At 41.0% G+C, this 19234-nt stretch overlaps 1 protein-coding gene across 3 annotated transcripts; it reads left to right on the top strand.

Annotated features, from left to right (window-relative positions):
• Nucleotides 1-320: 320 nt before the first annotated feature.
• On the top strand, nt 321-18883 carry asl (argininosuccinate lyase). Of its 3 annotated transcripts, XM_034683530.1 has the most exons (18): nt 942-1036; nt 1166-1325; nt 1681-2288; nt 3408-3602; nt 7563-7646; nt 9098-9154; nt 9249-9346; nt 9447-9524; nt 9634-9711; nt 9860-9912; nt 10011-10073; nt 12809-12923; nt 14799-14883; nt 15273-15332; nt 15438-15521; nt 17058-17138; nt 18206-18312; nt 18498-18883. In XM_034683530.1, exons 1-18 carry the CDS (start codon nt 944-946, stop codon nt 18634-18636), a joined length of 2238 nt encoding a protein of 745 aa, XP_034539421.1. In that variant the 5' UTR covers nt 942-943; the 3' UTR covers nt 18637-18883. The 3 variants fall into 3 exon arrangements, with proteins under 3 accessions (XP_034539422.1, XP_034539421.1, XP_034539423.1); XM_034683531.1 differs by lacking the exons at nt 942-1036; nt 1166-1325; nt 1681-2288 and adding an exon at nt 321-485; XM_034683532.1 differs by lacking the exons at nt 942-1036; nt 1166-1325; nt 1681-2288 and adding an exon at nt 2915-3168.
• Nucleotides 18884-19234: the final 351 nt, after the last annotated feature.

Genomic DNA, 19234 nt, shown 5'->3' on the forward strand with positions numbered 1-19234 from the left:
TTCATAAATTTTATATGAAAACATTAGCATTTAAGCTGAATATCTATGAGGTCATGTGATATAATGAATCGAAACCAGTGTTAAAACATATGTCTGGTTTTATTGCCTTTAAACAAAGTATCTCTGCTTCAAATATCCCACATTTTTATTTTGAAAAAAGGAAGTCGGTACACGCTGTAGTCGTCTTCTTTCTCCGTGTGTTTACTGTAAAGTCTGCAATACGGGTGCACTTGAAATGTCTTGGAGTGGCTGGCTCGGAGCGAATGTCTGTCGAATATCCAACTTAAAACTAACTTCACTGCGGTCAGCAAACTTAGATAATGTGACAAGTCCCCATGGAAAGAGACTCCTGCACGCTGCACAGTTATCATAATGAACCTGTGGGGAACAGCTGTGCAGGAAGGAAGAGGAGTCACTGGGGGAATCAGTCAAAGGGAAGCAGGTGTGCAGGGACAGGACACACACCACAGGGAACTGGTGGGCAGGTGAGGTACAGTCAGGCTAACACAACATAAAATAACATATGACCCAGACAAAACAAGAGAGGCATATGCACATGTCATCACGGCAGCATCATAATCAGCTTTAAGTATTTCAACACACACTCGGAACAAAAGGCTGTGCATGGCTGAGACGTTAACACTATAACTTAGTGATTCGTGCAGGCTTCTAAGTAACTTGAATTCTCAACAGCCTATACACTTTTGGAGTCAATCAACTAGTCAATAATACTGATACGATTAAAATGTAAGTGCAAAAAAGTTCATAGAATTACGCGTAAACCTACGTGTTTTTGAAGGCTTTTATTTTGCGTTCACGTTCCTGCTTTTCAAGGCTTTTATTTTTTTGAAGGCTTTTATTTTTGTAACTTCCGGTATGGACTTCCGGTATGGATGTTATTGCAACGTTTTTAGCTTTGTAACTTCCGGTATGGACTTCCGGTATGGACCTCCGATGTGGTTGTTGTAGCGGCGCCATCTTGCCTGCAGTAGGGTACTCTTGGAAGTCTGTCGCTGCTAAATCAATGAGCAGAAAGGTAGCGATAAAACAGCCTTCTCGAGACACGACACTCCAATAATTAAAGTGAACACACATGCACACTGCTCCTTCCATTGTGTGTGCGTGTGCTTGCGTATTGAAATGTATATTTATTCCTTTCTTCCAGATGCATCCGTCGATTATTGAAGGAGACCAGGGGTTGGAGTACATTAGGGTGTCTCCATCCCAATTTGGCTGTCCCCTCTGCCCCAGCTTCACCACATGGAGTGCAGGAGTCATCAAGAGGCACCTGGAAGTTCATGTGACAAATGCAGTGCATTTCATGGGTATGGCCTTAAAAATTATCTTTTTGAGATCATATACCTTCACATGTCATTTTTAACGATACCTTGGTTTCTGCATGTCTAAGGTCATACTTTAACCAGTGTTATATTGTTGTTGCACTCCTTTGCAACTGTTTATAAGCTTATCACATAAAGCAAGTTTCTTTCAAGTGATCCCTCGCAGCACTCAGGGGAATTGTTTCACTTTTTGAAATAGACGTAACTGTTTATAGTAAGAAAAGATACATCTGTATATACTTTATTTATTTTTATATTTAAATATATGATGTTAAATGAAAATGTTTCTCTCAGATACTGGATGATTTTTAAAAACAATTACTCTCGCCTTTTTTTTTAGAAATGATGATCTGCAGATGCAATCTCCACTGCAGAGATGGAAGCCATTTTCACTGCCCATTTTGTTTAACCACAATCATCCGCAAAGACTCCATAACAACACACCTCAAGGAGTGCCAAAATAAGTCTGAAGTATCGGTTCCACCCTCTCAACCGCCCTCACCAGAGGCCCACCCTCCTGCGGATTTTACAACATCTATTGTGGCAGCTGTGAAAAAGGACCACTCCTACATTGAAACGTCCCCGAAGACCCCTGCACCTGCTCCAGATGAGCCAGATGTGGGTCAGTCACCGCCGGCTACTGCTTCAGAGGAGCCCATTGCTTCAGAGCCCATTGCTTCAGAGGAGCCCATTGCCCCAACCCACATTAAGTGCCCGTACTGCCCAGTTGTCCTCTTTAAGAGGAATTTGGTTATACATGTTAAACGAAAACATGATAAAGAAAAAGACATCACGGGACAGTCACACTTGCAAAGCACATTGGTTGACCATCATAATGAACCTGTGGGGAACAGCTGTGCAGGAAGGAAGAGGAGTCACTGGGGGAATCAGTCAAAGGGAAGCAGGTGTGCAGGGGCAGGACACACACCACAGGGAACTGGTGGGCAGGTGAGGTACAGTCAGGCTAACACAACATAAAATAACATATGACCCAGACAAAACAAGAGAGGCATATGCACATGTCATCACGGCAGCATCATAATCAGCTTTAAGTATTTCAACACACACTCGGAACAAAAGGCTGTGCATGGCTGAGACGTTAACACTATAACTTATTGATTCGTGCTGGCTTCTAAGTAACTTGAATTCTCAACAGCCTATACACTTTTGGAGTCAATCAACTAGTCAATAATACTGATACGATTAAAATGTAAGTGCAAAAAAGTTCATAGAATTACGCGTAAACCTACGTGTTTTTGAAGGCTTTTATTTTGCGTTCACGTTCCTGTTTTTCAAGGCTTTTATTTTTTTGAAGGCTTTTATTTTTGTAACTTCCGGTATGGACTTCCGGTGTGGATGTTATTGCAACGTTTTTAGCTTTGTAACTTCCGGTGTGGACTTACGGTGTGGATGTTGTGGCGGCGCCATCTTGCCTGCAGTAGGGTACTCTTGGATATTGCTGCTTATTGTAAGCTGCTGTAACAAAAGATTTTCCCCCAACGGTGGATATAAAGTATATCTTATCTTATCTTACACTCATAGACTGTATAAAATAAACTTCAATATTTGCAAAATTCAACTAGGAATGAACGCTTTCACGTCCGTAGCAGTTACGCATGCGCATTATCTCACGAAGCGTCAAACGTCTTCAGTGACGTATTTTTAAAGAGACATACAGCTTAAAGAACGAAACTCCTCTCTCTCCATTCAAACCTCGAAGCTAAGGAATTGAGTTGTGGTGGTTTGGTATTCATCTCCTCGGGGGGAACATTTCACCTGACTGAGCCTCTACAGACCCGAGTCATCGATTAACATGACCAGCTCAGAGGTAGGGTTAAAACTCAGCGTCAATATCCCAAAGCAGCAGCTGCCAGGATATTGACGCAGCTGCTCCACGTGTTGTTTTTTTAGCCAACAGCTGTATGCTAACAATCCAACAAGCTGTCAAACCAGGATCACCCTCTCAATGAAGCATCATGGACTACAGTATGATGTCTGCCAACCAAATGTGTTGTGAATAACTAACATGCGCACATGTGATTGTGTATCTGTCTCTGTCACCACCAGGGGAGTAAACTCTGGGGAGGTCGTTTTGTGGGGGACACTGATCCCATCATGGAGAAGTTCAATGCATCCATCACATATGACCAGAGGATGTGGATTGCTGACATCAGAGGGAGCAAGGCGTACGTGAAAGCTCTGGAAAAGGCCAAGCTGGTCACCACGGTGGAGATGGACCTGATTGCACAAGGGCTGGATGAGGTGAACTAGTTAACAGAGATGTGTGATTTTACATTTCCTGATCACTGTCATATCACACATGCAAGCCAGGAAGTAAACTGCTGCTGTATTGTGGGTATGTGCGTCACTGTATGCCCTGCAGGGTGGATTCATATTAATAGATGACTGCTGGAAATGTGCTGTGGTGCAGCTTTACTCCCTGAACAATAGTACCTTCATGTGAGAAATGTCAGCTGCCAGACATTGCATTCATTCTTTCACCCACACGAACAAGTCAGTTCCAGGGAGCCCTCTTAGTTTGTTTTTTTTATATACATATACTTAATTGTTTTTCATTTAAAGGTGCAGTGTGTAGAAATGGGAATATTTAGCGATATCCAGCGATTACATTCTATATAAAAACACTCCCCTGCTCACTCCTCCCATGAGTGAAGGGATGATAGCCTTCAAGACATGAGAAGAATAATCCTCCATTTGCCAAGTTTTTACCATTAAAGCATCTATCAATATAGATTTTGTGCATATCACTCTTGTTATCAGTCTTCCTCTTTCAGCTCATGCATTTCCCACAGTCACCCACTAATAATAAAGAACATGTCCTCATTACTCAGAGTATAGATCCTCCTGGTCAAACATTACTCTGGTCAGATTATGACTTGAGTTAAAGTCCTGCAGCCTGTTGCTCCAGCTGTGCGTAAGTTTTGTCCTCAGTTAAGGTGTAAAGTCTTCACTAAACCATACGTTGAAACTCGTTAGTTTGTAACATAAGTTGTGTCATAGTTTGGTTGCACCACAGAGACGTAAGGTTCATCTTAACTAGTAGACCGTAAAGTCCAAACTTAGTAAAACATTGTCGCAAATATGACGTTTACACTTCCAGCAGCCAATCAGAGGAAAGCACCAGTTTTGATGCAGTGGTTGTTCCATCCTTATCTTTCGTGCCTAATCGTCTCAGAACTGACCAACAGCTGAAAAACACTTCTGCACACTGCTGCTACTGTCACAGAATAACAACAGAAGTTATGTCAATCTTGATAAAGTGTCACAGTAAGGTGATAACTACAGTCTAGATCAGTGGTGTCCAAACTTTTTTCAAAGAGGGACACATTTGATATTGTCAGAATACCTCAGGGCCAGTGGCTCCTACTGAGACTTAGGAATCATAAAAGTTATTTATGAAATCTCTATTTAATAACAATTGTTTTAATTTTTTTCTCAATAAATCAGTAACAAGGTAGTCCTAAGTTCTCCACAAGCCACGTAAACATTAGAAAACTTTATCTTCTTCTGGAGGAAAATGTTTTTCATCAGGGTCGGGCAATGTGGGAAAAATATTGTATCATTATTTTCCTATGGCAGGATCACGATCTGGATTTCATCACACTTCTTTTTCATAATGTTTTTAAGACTTTTCTGACCAGCAGACAACATTTTTAGAACAAAATAATTATTTTCCTGCGTTCTGAACATTTTTTTATGCATCAAATTTTACCTTTTCTTTACGATTTCATGATTTTGATCTTGTCTTGTGTCCTCTTTTGTGTCTTCTAAACTTTAAGTTAGTTTTCTGGATTGACTTTAGTTTCGTGTGTGCGCTTGAAAGAAACTGCTAATGTAAAGATGATTCAGAATGGGATTCATTTCTGAGCTATAAATAACACAAATTAAGATGGAAGCTTGGGGCCATAAATAAATGGACCATGGGCCGCGATTGGCCCCCGGGCCGTACTTTGGACATGCCTGGTCTAGATCCTTAATCTACAGTGTGTATACTAACAGTGATATCAAAGGTAAAATTATCAACTCCAACATACGTTAATATTCTAGAGATCAAATCTTGGTCATCATATCCTCCGTCCACCACATCACTCCTGTCCTCCAACAGCTCCACTGGCTCCCTGTTCAGTTCCGTATTCAATTCAAAGTCCTTCTGTTGACATTCAAGACCATCCACAACCTCGCCCCCCCATATCTGTCCGACTTCCTCCATGTTCCCACTCCCTCCCGCTCCCTCAGATCCTCTTCCTCCATACACCTGTCTGTCCCCTCCGCCCGTCTCACCACTATGGGGAGCCGAGCATTCAGCCGCTCTGCTCCCCGTCTCTGGAACTCATGACCACCTCAACTCAGAAACACAGATTCTTTCCCCCATTTCAAATCACAACTCAAAACATATCTGTTCAAAACCTCTTACTCCGTCTGACTCCAATTGCACCGTCATTTTGTTATTGTTTCTATTTTTTCTTACCCCTTGTTAGCTTATATTGTTTTCATTTTTGACTCTGATTTTCTTTCCTTTAATGTAAATTCGTGTATATATATTTATATCTGTGCGGTGTCCTTGAGTGCCGAGAAAGGCGCCTTTAAATAAGATGTATTATTATTATTATTATTATTTTTCCAAAGGATGTAATCTCTCTCAGATAATGCGTTGATGACATAACATAGCTGGGAGAACCCTCTGTATCTCCTCATCCTCAAAACCATCCCACCGTTCAAAACTACGCGGCATGTCAGCCGGTACTCTACGGAGGACTTTACACATACTAGGAGCCAAATAGGGATGCACCGATCCTGCTTTTAGGTCCCGATAGCGATATCAATACCTGGGCTTTGGTATCTGCCGATACCGATACAAGCCGATCAGATCCTGGTATTGATTTAACGATCTCTATTCCTTAATGTGAGGATAGAATCATGTTTTGGCAACTTCAGGCTCTTTTCTGACTTGATGGTGAACTGTACCTGGGTTCCAAGTGCTAACCCAGAGGCTGGAATCCCTCCATTTCAAGGATCCGGAACAATTAGATCCAATAACCTGTCCATTTTTTCACACTTTGAATCCATTAATAGAAGGTTTCTTGCTTCTTTGCAGTCGGCTACAGCTCGTTATTATATTTTTCAGTGCGACTGCCTCCGTTGAAACATTGCCGCTGCACATGTTGCAAGTTTCAGGCGGAGTTGTTAACAAAAGAAGCGTGGCATGCAGCTAAACTGCAGAGCCTCTGTAGTTATCCTCCATCATGCTCCACAGGGCAAAAATGCACACACCGGCCGGCGCTGATGACATAGGAGACGCACATGGCTGTTATAAACACAGAAAAGCATCGAACTGAGATGAATAGATCTGCAGTATGGATCGGCACTATATATCGGCACTTTGTCACCGATATCCGATCTAGCTTTTTGAGTCCGATCTAGTCGATATCCGATACCAGGATTGGATTGGTGCATCCCTAGAGCTAAGTGTAAGAATTAAGTTGTAACTTATGCTAACGTTGGAACTATCTCAGCTGGTGCAACGCCCAAAACATTAGTAGAGTGTCAACTCCTTCTTAAATGAGAAATTACCTTCAAACTAGGCTACGTTTGAACTTACGCACAGCTGGTGCAACAGGCTGCTCGAGCACTTTCTTTTAAAAATACTGAAGTATTCAAAGTACTTTTTAAAATATCTCTAAACGTATTTTCACAAAGCATGAGTGCAGTCAAGAATGCATGGGTGTACATTCTGCTCCGTTCTGTTTATCTAGAAAACATGATTTCATATCTAAAAAAAGTAAACCATGAAATACAAATTAAGTTACTACAAGCACAGACAAGTTTCAAATGTTCCTCTGGAATCAAACCAGAACAGTTTACGGTCTTTGGGATCGATTTTCAGAAAAGAAACTTCATCAGCTGAATTCAAACTAAAGTAGTGAGTAACTAGAGCACTGATAGAAATGTAGTGGAGTCAGAAGGATGATATTTGTCTTTCAAATGGAGTAAAAGTAAAAAGTCCCCCAAAAATAATACTCAAGTAAAGTAAAGATACTGATGTAAATTTGCTTTGTTACTGTCCATCACAGAACGTGTGCATACTTTCCTTTCTCAGCCTGAAAATCAGAAGGTGAATGTCACATGTAGCTCCTGTTTATGCTTCAATCAATGAAAACAAACCTGTTTCATTGCACTCTGTTTGTTTTGCCTAAACTACAGATTGCTGCAGAATGGTTAAAAGGTGTTTTCGTGATCAAACCTGGAGATGAAGACATTCATACAGCCAACGAGCGCAGGCTTACGGTGAGTCTCTCACAATGGAACACTGTTTAGCTTTGTGTCTCTATAAGTCTGTGTTTGCTCATTTTAAAAGTGCTATACCTTAATTCACTGAGCCACTGCCATTGTGTGCTGATCACATAATCTACAAACCTCATGAGAAGACAAACATACTTGCAGGTAGCATCAACTCACTGAGAGTTCTGGTGAATTATTTATGTAGCACCTTTCATGCATTTAAGCATGCAGCCCAAAGTGCTTCACAAAATAAGAAAGAGACATTAAAGGTGACATATCACGCTTTTTTCATCAATATATATTGGTCTAAGAGGTCCCCAAAACATGTCTTTAAAGTTTATGCTCAAAAAAACACTTTGAAATCAGATTTTGGTCTGTCTGAAAAGCCCTCTTCTTCAGTCCTCCTCAGAACACTCTGTTTTCTCTCTGACCACACCCCCTCAGGAAGTGGATGTGCCTCGGCTGTCCAGCTAGTTGATCTAATGTTTACATGTTGCATGCATAGACACGGCTGCTCACAGACCCACGTTACTTCAACCCTCTGAATCTGATCCAGAATCTGATCCTGATGGAGAGGTGCCTGCAGCAGGACCTTTCTGAAGGATTGGTCACAGATTTAGTGTTTCTTGTTGTTTTATTTATCAGTATGTAGACGTGTGTCTTGGTACACAGCTACAGCTATGAACATGTAGCTATGTGGCTATGCTAATTAGCGCTAGCACTTATCCATGACGAATAAAAATCATCCACTATATCTTCAAATCTGCAGACGTGGGGAGTAAAAACGACCTTTGTGTTTATTAAGACAGCCTTCAACTAGCATGCCTCCCTCCTAAGCTCCTTGTTAGCACACGTGTGCAGGTAATGAAAAACGGAGGAGGGATTCAGTATTATTTTATACAGTCTATGGGCTGAACAAGCTCCGAGCTCTGACTCCGTTACAGACCAGATATTGTTGTGACGTAACAAAAACACGGAAGTCTGAAACGGCTCGTTTCACACACATTTACAGAAAGGTGTAGAAATCAGAACAGGGGCAGAATGGATTTTTTTCATTCTCGGGGGGTTTGTAGACATGCCAGGGAAACATATTTCAGGTAGAGAACCATTAAAAAGTCAATTTTGCATGATATGTCACCTTTAAACCACAGAAATGGGTAAAATAATAAATACTTAATCATAAAAAATACTTAAAAATAAAATAAATTAATTAAAAAAATAGGTAAGAGTAGGAAGCAAATTTAAGTTAAAAGATTTGAAAAATAAAAGAAATAAATAGATAAATCAATCAATCAGATAAAACAATGATTATAGTAGAACCAACTCTATCTTATAATATTAATAAGACAGGGGCGGTTTTTGAGAGAAAAATCCTTAAAGGAACTTGTGATGATTTAAGTTTTGTATAACGTTTTTCTTAAACCTTAAGGCTTTCTGATTTCTGCATTTCTTATCAGGAGCTGATCGGTGCTCCTGCAGGGAAGCTGCACACGGGCAGGAGCAGAAATGACCAGGTATGCCTTTTAAAAATCAAAACGACAATGACTGAATAAATTACTTAACTTTAAATACTTTTAAGACTATGCTGCATGTGTCTGCGTTCACCAGGTTGTCACGGACATGAGGTTGTGGCTGCGAGACTCCATCTCCACCCTGACAGGCAATGCTCTGCAGCTCATATCGACCATGGTGGAGCGAGCGGCAGCGTAAGTCAGACACACACTGCTGCACTCAAACAAACACACATGGCTGTTGGTTGTTGTGCTTTTAAAATGTTGTCTTATGTCCCCTCTTTCTGATCCTCAGGGAGATTGGAGTGCTGTTTCCTGGTTACACACACATGCAGAGAGCTCAGCCAATCAGATGGAGCCACTGGATCCTCAGGTGACCCTTTATGAAACAAACCCTGCACAGTACGTCTCTGACTTATGAGTAAATGATGCATCGCTCACCTCTTCTTTTTCTTCCTCTCACTGGTTCAACCGACCCTCAGTCACGCCGTCGCTTTGAGCCGAGATGTCGATCGTCTTCAGGAGTTGAAGAGGAGGGTCAATGTTTTGCCTCTTGGCAGGTATGTTGTGAACTCACGCTCAGTGTGTGTCAGTGTGTGTCAGTGTGTGTCAGTGTGTGTCAGTGTGTGTCAGTGTGTGTCAGTGTGTGTCAGTGACTTCCACCCACAGTCAGGATCAGTTGATAGGAATGATTCTTCTCGTTTGTAGCGGTGCCATCGCTGGGACGCCGTTCGACATCGACAGGGAGCTGCTGAGGAAAGGTCAGACTACTTTTGTTTCAGCTATAATTTCCTTGTGTCTTATTTATTAATGAAATATATTTATTTTAAAAACTGAACCGTGTTATTTGGATCTGCAGAGTTGGACTTTGAAGGCATCAGCCTAAACAGCATGGACGCTACAGCTCAGAGGGACTTTGTTGGTACGTCAACCTCACATTTATTTGTATTCCTCTCGTAGCATTGTTACAAAGTAATAATAATGATAAAGATAAATAAATAATAATAAACAGACAGGGAGGAGGAATTTTAATAACACACCGGGAGGTCTAAAAGAATACACACAAATTAAACAGAATGAAGTGGTGTGACAACAGACCAATAAATCAGTGTTTAAGGGGTTTTTCAAGGACAAATAAATAAAATAAATAGATAAGAAAAAAAAATGGATAAGTAAAAAAAAGCATTAAAAGGACAATAAAAGAGTTTTTCAGAATGAGAGAACGACATCACATTGGTAAAATGAGAAGAAGTGAAGAGGATGAATTAGGAACATTAAAAAAAAATAAAAAAAATAGATTAAAACAAATTAAAACAATAAACAATCAAATTTAAATTTAAAACAATAAATGAGTTGGATAAAAGCTAATAATAAAGAATGGAAAGATGAAGTCACATAAAAGCAAGTCTTTAAAAATGGGTTTTAAGAAGAGATTTTAAATATGTCACTGACTCTGCGAGCCAGCAGCCTGTTGCACCAGCTGTGCGTAAGTTCAAACGTAGCCTAGTTTGAACGTAACTTCTCATTTAGGATGGAGTTTACACTCTACTAACGTTTTGGGCGTTGCACCAGCTGAGATAGTTCCAACGTAAGCCTAAGTGGCAACTTAATTCTTACACTTAGCTCCTAGTAGGTGTAAAGTCCTCCGTAGAGTATATCGGCTGCCATGGTGCGTCGTTTTGAAAAGTGGGATGATGAGGAGATACAGAGGGTCCTCCCAGCTATATGACGTCTGCAACGTGAGAGATTAAATCCTTTGGAAAAATATGATGACCAAGATTTGCCCTCCTGTGATTAACATATGTTGTAGTTGATAATTGTACCACTCGATGTCACTGTTATTATACACACTGCAGATTAAGGATTTAGACTGTAGTTATCATTACTTTAGTTTGATTCAGCTGTTGGTCAGTTCTGAGACGATTATAGGCACGAAAGATAACAATGCATCAAAAGTGGTGCTTTCCTCTGATTGGCTGCTGGAAGTGTATACGTCATATCTGCGACAATGTTTTGGTTAGTTTGGACGTTACTGTCTACTAGTTAAGATGAACCTTACGTCTCCGTGGTGCAACCAAACAACGACACAACTTAAGTTACAAACTAACTAGTTTCAACGTTTGGTTTAGTGAGGACTTTACACCCTAACTTAGGACACAACTTAAGCACAGCTGGTGCAACAGGCTGCTGATCTCCTCAGGGAGGTCGTTCCAAAGTCGTGAAGCTCTGATGGAGAAAGCTCGATCCCCTTTGGATTTGAGCTTCGACTTTGGAACGACCAAAAATGCCCCACCTGGCTCTTAATGTGTTAGCATTTCTGCAATGTAGTTCGGGGCGAGACCCAGGCGGGCTTTAAAGGTGGTCAGTAAAATCTTAAAATCTAAAACGCAGAGGAAGCCAGAGGAGAGGAGCGAGGACAGGAGAGATGTGATGTCGTCTGTTAAAAGCAGTTAGAAGCCGAGCTGCTGCGTTCTGGACCAGTGGAGGCGAGAGAGGGATTTATTGGTGGAGGAGGGGGACCGGGGAGGAGGGAGCTGTCATAGTCTAAACGGGGCGTGAATAACTTTTTCCAGGTCGGCTTGTGACAGAATTGATTTGATTTTGGAGATGGATCTTAAGTGAAGTACTGCTCTTACTCCTCTTCATCATCTACATGCTCCCCCTTGGTCACATCATACGCCGCCATGGCCTCCATTTCCACTGTTATGCAGACGACATCCAGCTTTACATTTCAACCACATCCATCACCGCTGCTTCCCACACCACCCTCACAAACTGCCTCACTGAAATAAAATCCTGGATGCAAACAAACATTCTCAAACTCAATTGTAATAAATCCAAAATTCTTATCATAGGCCCAAAATCCCTCACTTCCACCTGCCCAGACTTCTCACTCACTATTGATAAATCCACTGTTTCAGCATCCACCCACATCCGTAACCTTGGTATCATTTTTGATCAGTCACTCAACTTTCAACAACACATTAACAATATTTCAAAAAACGCTTTCTTCCACCTCAAAAACATCGCCGTCTCCGCCCCTCCCTTTCCTTCACGGCAGCTGAAACTCTCATCCACGCCTTCATCACCTCAAGACTCCATTATTGCAATAGCATCCTCTACGGTTCACCCAACACCCTCCTCAACAAATTACAATACATACAAAACTCAGCTGCACGCCCCCTCACTCACTCCCGCTCCAGAGACCACATCACCCCAGTCCTCCAGAACCTCCATTGGCTTCCCATCCCCTCAAGAATTCAGTACAAGATCCTCCTCATCACCTACAAAGCCCTCCACAATCCAGCTCCCTCCTACCTCACAGACCTTCTGCAGCCATATAATACATCCCGCAACCTCCGCTCCACCAACGCCAACCTCCTCACCCCTCTCACCAAACCAAAGCACCGAACCTGGGGGGACAGGGCCTTCTCTGTCGCTGCCCCCACCCTCTGGAACTCTCTCCCCCAACACCTCAGACTCTCTCCCTCACTCACCAAATTCAAATCCAGACTCAAAACACACCTTTTTACAAAGGCTTTTAAACTAGAATTGATTGTTTTTTTTCTTGTTTTGTTTTATTTTGCTGCCTTGCTCTTCTTTGCTTTTTTTTTTTTTTGCACTGTTTCATGTTTGCGTATGTCTGTGTTTCCGTAGTGGAGTTCCTGTTCTGGGCTTCGTTGTGTTTGACTCATCTCAGTAAGATGGCAGAGGACCTGATGCTGTACAGCACCAAAGAGTTCTCCTTCATCTCTCTCTCTGATGCGTACAGGTCAGTCTGTGTTTGTTTTGGGATTCTGAATGAGTGTTTTCTGCACACGCTCTCAAGACTGCAAACCTTTGAAGTGATGTTTGTCTCTGTGACGTCTCCTGTTAGTTTCTGAAGAGACGTTTTAAAGCCCGACGCTGACTTGACTTCACTTTTCAGGCCGAGTTGAGATGAGCTTAAAGCCTCCTTGCAAACTGCTGCAACACACCCACCTGTCCATCATCTCAGCTGGGCCCCTTATCATGCAACTTTATGTATTCCTCTTAGACTTGATAAAATTCCAACAAATGCACTCAATGCATTCTTTGTTTTTCTTTAGTCAGCCTCAAGTGAGCACTTCTGCTCTGACCTCATTTTTCAACATAATAGGTTGCTTGATTTAAGTGCAGCAGGCATAGACTGTATAACAAATGGACGTAGTATCCATGACGTCACCCATCTGTTTCTGAAGCGCTGTTTTGAGGCCAATCGTCGGCGGGTGCCATATTCCAAATAGTGAAGTCAACCTAACTTCATCCAAGCTAGTGTGAGGTAAAGAGGGGGGCTTTGAGCCTCCTCGCTAACCGCTACAGTGTTCCTGACTGTCAATCAAGTCAGCTGTGCCCTCAATCAGGCAGAGGAACCTACGAGACAAGGGAGCTCAGGGACTCCAGAAAGGTCTATGGTTAGTAACTTTAATGGAACAGTGAGAGTTAAAGTAAGAGACAGGCAGACAGAGGAGAGAGAGAATCCCAGTGTGTCAGTTCCTGTTTTATCTAGATGATTGCTGATGAGTTCCAAGATTGGGAGTAAACCAGACAATAACTCAAGACATGATTCAAAGTTGCTACCACTGGACTGAAAACTCATTTCTGAGGGGACCTTTAAATCACGACACAAACATCAATATTTATCCACCGTCCTGTCCGCACAAGATCAATCAATTAATCTTTATGTGCATAGCGCCAAATCACAACAAACGTTATCTCAAGACGCTTTTACAAACAGAGCAGGTCTAGACCACTCTATGTCATATTATGAACAGAGACCCAACACCAAGACAGGGTAAGACTCAGTTTTACCCCACCTTAATCCACCATGAGCATTGCACCTTGCAGTATTTAGCAAGTTACAGCGGTGAGGACAAACTTCCTTTAACAGGCAGAAACCTTGAGCAGAACCAGACTCAGCTTAGACACACATCTGCTGAGACCGAGTTGGGTGTGGAAAGAGGGATAGAGGGGAATAAAAGATAGAAGGAGTGGCGATAGTGATGAGACGAGTTGTAGTAGCCGTTGCCGCTGGAGTCTGGAACGTCCACAGCAGGAGGACGTCTACGGCAGCTCAGAGGAACCTATGAGACAAGGGAGCTCAGGGACTTCAGAAAGGTCTATGGTTAGTAACTTTAATGGGACAGGTAGAGTTAAAGTAAGTGATGACTGAGACTGGGCTTGATAAACAAAATATAACGACTTCGGAGAGCAAAAAGCCACTGAGAGACTGAGGCTGGGCCTGGTACTTTTCTGACACCATAGACTGTGGAGTAATGTAGTATCGGTGACGTCACCCATCTGTTTCTGAAGCCCTGTTTTGAAGACAATCGTCGGCGGGTGCCATATTGGAAATGCTGAACTCAACCTAACTTCTGTAGAGCTAGTGTGAGGTAAAGAGGCGGGCTTTGAGCCTCCTCACTGACAGCTACAGTGAAGAACTTCCCCCCCCCTTGTACATCACCTTTAACTCACTTTGCCTCTGAGAGTTTGTTTTGTTTCTATAAATATCTGTATGTTTCATGAAGCTCTATCCCTATGGATGTTAGTGGAGCACGTTTTGGTTTACCTCTCACCCATCTGGTGTGTGTGTGTGTGTGTGTGTGTGTGTGTGCGTCTGCTTTTACAGCACAGGCAGCAGTCTGATGCCCCAGAAGAAGAATGCGGACAGTCTGGAGCTGATCAGGAGTAAAGCCGGTCGTGTCTTTGGCAGCGTAAGAAGTCCTTATTTATGACCTTAAGGGCGGTCAGATAACATAAAAATGGACATGATTTAAAATAACTGAATGGTCCTTTTTAATCAGACTTTTACAAATGAACAGCTGATATTTTGATTTACCTGCAACAAAGAACACATTCCCCACAAACTCTTTGTCATCAGTGAATTTATCACAGCGGTTCAGTCCTGCTGTGACCTTGTAGAGTCTTGTCTTTGTATCATCAGCGCCCTCATGTGTCCTGAGTCATCATCTGCACTCGTTTGGATTCAAACCTGGCAACCCGCACTTTAAATATAAAAGAGTGTTTCTGTGAAGATTTGAACATGTGTTTCTCATTGAAGTTCATAATCAAACTGAAGCGTCTGTGTCTTCATGTGTTTCAGTGTGCAGGGTTCATGATGACGCTGAAGGGCCTGCCCAGCACCTACAACAAAGACCTACAGGTTTCAAAGAGTCTCTTTGCTTTCGCCTGATGAGGATGTTTGATCCATCTCTGATATTTCTCCTCTGACTGTCTTTGCTTTTCTTTCTTTGTCGCCCCTCTCCAGGAGGATAAGGAGGCAATGTTTGACTGCTATGATACTGTTCATGCTGTGCTGCAGGTGACCACCGGGGTCATGTCGACTCTAAAGGTCAGAGATCAAATTCACCAAACATTTAAAATAAAGATGAAACGTCTGAAAGTCTTTAATGTGATTAAATAAACGTTTAGAGGTTATGATTGTTTTTTGTTTAAAGGTGACATATCATGCAAAATTGACTTTTTAATGGTTCTCTACCTGAAATATGTGTCCCTGGCATGTCTACAAACCCCCCGAGAATGAAAAAAATCCATTCTGCCCCTGTTCTGATTTCTCCACCTTTCTGTAAATGTGTGTGAAACGAGCCGTTTCAGACTTCAGTGTTTTTGTTACGTAACAACAATATCCGGTCTGTCACGGAGTCAGAGCTCGGAGCTTGTTCAGCCCATAGACTGTATAAAATACAACTCAACTCCTCTGTTTTTCATTACCTGCACACATGTGTGCTAACAAGGAGCTTAGGAGGGAGGCATGCTAGTTGTAGGCTGTCTTAATAAACACAAAGGTCGGTTTTACTCCCCACGTCTGCAGATTTGAAGATCTAGTGGATGATTTTTATTTATCATGGATAAGTGCTAGCGCTAGTTAGCATAGCTATATAGCTACATGTCGTAGCTGTAGCTGTGTACCAAGACACACGTCGACATGCTGACAAATAAAACAACAAGAAACACTAAATCTGTGACCAATGGTTCAGAAAGGTCCTGCTGCCTTTCTGGCAGAGGTCGGTTTTACTCCCCACGTCTGCAGATTTGAAGATCTAGTGGATGATTTTTATTTGTCATGGATAAGTGCTAGCGCTAGTTAGCATAGCCACATAGCTACATGTTCGTAGCTGTGTACCAAGACACACGTCTACATACTGATAAATAAAACAACAAGAAACACTAAATCTGTGACCAATCCTTCAGAAAGGTCCTGCTGCAGGCGCCTCTCCGTCAGGATCAGATTCTGGATCAGATTCAGAGGGTTGAAGTAACGTGATCTCTGAGCAGCCGTGTATATTCAGCCAACATGTAAACATTAGATCAACATGCTGGAGAGCCGAGGCACATTCACTTCCTGAGGGGGCGTGGTCAGAGAGAAAACAGAGTGTTCTGAGGAGGACTGAAGAAGAGGGTTTTTCAGGCATGCCAAAATCGGATTCCAAAGTGCATAAACTTTAAAGGCATGTTTTGGGGACCTCTTAGACCAATATATATTGATGAAAAAAGCGTGATATGTCACCTTTAAAATCCCAGACTTTTTAAACTCTTTCTATTTGCAAAACACAAACTGTCGTATTGAAACACACTTTTTGAACTTGCCATTAAAATTGCCTCAAGTGAGCAGTGACTTTGTTCTACTGACTTTGGTTTGAGTTAACGTGTCAGGCTGAACTTCAAAAAAGCTAAACATCACAAGATATTCATGTACAGAATGTAGTATTTCAGCCATTTGTAGGCCTAACACTGCTGCATGTACTGAAGCTTAAAGCAGATGCCTTTACTCTTTACGTTATGATAAAGTCATGCTGTGAATAACCCTGATCCAGACTTCTAAAAGGACACAATGACTGAGATTCTGTGTCCTCCTGACGTGTTTCAGATCAACCAGAGCGTGATGGAAGCAGCCCTCAGTCCGGACATGTTGGCGACTGACCTCGCCTACTACCTTGTGAGGAAGGGGGTGAGTTATGTCTCCAGTATTTCCATCTTAATGCTAATTTTAAAGATTTTACCTTGTTGTAAAAGAGACTGAATTTAATACTGATGCCAATGTATGACTTCAACATAAAATAAAACCATCAGCATTAAGATTGATTGTTTCTGTATTCCAGTTTTTATGTTTGAAAACGCTGGCTCTCTCAGGTGGGTGTCAGTGAGTGACCTCATGATGCAGAAACAGACTGTGTGGACAATTTTCTACATAAAATATTCAAAGTTTGAGAAACTTCTGACATAATCCTTATTATTATTTATTTCATTGCGTACTGTTTAGATGTTATTCTTGCTTTTTCCCCCTTTGTTTTGATTCGTATTACTTGTTAGCCTTTCCTTTCGATATTTGTACCTTCTTATTACTTTCTTATTTTGTCGACTTGGTCAGCCCTTTTTTTAAAAGCACATTAAATAAATACATTAAAATAAATATAAATAATGATAATAAAACAAATAAGTAATATACAAATAAAAAATAATATAAAAATACAATACTACTGCTAATAAATAATAATAATAAAAAATAATACAACTTATTTAATAATAATAAAAATATAATAATAATGAAGCTAAAGTAAAAAATATTATAAAATTATATTAACAATAATAATAATCTAAAAAAAAATCTACTAATACAAATATAATAATAATATAATAGAAAATAAAATAATAATAATGATAATAATAAAACAAACTAATGATAATATTACAAAATAAATAAATGAAAATAATATAATAGTATTAATAATAATAATTGTAATAATCATTGTTTTAATAATAATGATAATAATAATAATAATAATTATAATAATAATAATAAAGTAGAGAAACCTCTGACTGTCAAAAGAAAGAATGATGAGATTTTTCTTGAGAAAACACAACTTACACAACATTAGCGGTAAAGCTTTGGGCAGAGATAGATTTGTATTTTGTTGAGGTCAACAAGTGGATTATAAAAATACTATTTGTGACCTAGCTCTGTTTCTAACTCCATATTTGTGTCACATAGTAAACTTGTGTTTTTATGTGTTGTAGATGCCGTTCAGAGAAGCTCATGGTGTTTCTGGTAAAGCAGTTTTCACTGCTGAATCCAAAAATATCCCCCTGAACCAACTCACTGTGGAGGACCTGAGTGCTCTTAGGTGACTTACCTGTGTTCTTCTCATACACACACACTCACACACACACACACATATAAAAGCCCTTGTATGTAAGTTTCCTTTCCTGAAGCAGGAGTAGTTGAATTGCCGTTTCTCCAGCAGCCATGTTGTCTCATATTCTCCTCCTCTCTCTCTCTCTCTTCTCTGTGTCTGTTCTGTCGTTTCAGCCCTCTGTTTGGGAGTGACGTCTCCTCAGTGTGGGACTACAGGAGCAGTGTGGAGCAGTACAGCGCCCCCGGTGGCACAGCCGAGAGTAGCGTTACTGCACAGGTTGAACACCTGAGGAAATGGAGACAGACCCATTGATCTAAACCTGAATCCACCTTACATTTCAGAACCTGGTTTACTACCTCCAGATAAATCTCAAATGTGAGGTCAGCCTTTTTATGAGCACCTTGTGCCTTCTTCTTTTTAAGGATATGATGCGACCTGAGGTTTGTGTGTGATAAAGGGATAAACAAAGGGAGTGTTCAAATGATCGCTCAACCATCATAATTGTTGTAAACGTCCTGATCAATGCAGAATAATAAATTTAACTTAACAGTGTGTGACAGCCTGGTCTAGTAAGTCTGAATGATTTCCATCGCATCAATATTTAAAGGTCTTCCTGCTTAGAGGCAAACAACATGAGGCTTTTTAGAGCAAAGACAGAAGTGAAGTGTGAGGGTGTGATGATTCGCCACAGTCGGGACCCCCTGGAGAGTCAGGAAACACAAATGGGGGGTCATGAGATCTCATCGAGAATGTTTTTTTTTTTTTAGTCAACTAAAAATAATAAATTTTACTCATTATAGTAACAAATGTCGACAAAAACAGTAGCTATACTTTAAATAAAACCTTGAAAATAGAAAATGTAATGAGTTTTCTGCCTTTCTTTTTGCCAGATGACTACGTTTAGGGTAAG

The sequence above is a fragment of the Notolabrus celidotus genome, chromosome 5, assembly GCF_009762535.1.
Source record: "Notolabrus celidotus isolate fNotCel1 chromosome 5, fNotCel1.pri, whole genome shotgun sequence".
In the NCBI taxonomy this organism is placed as follows: Eukaryota; Metazoa; Chordata; class Actinopteri; order Labriformes; family Labridae; genus Notolabrus; species Notolabrus celidotus.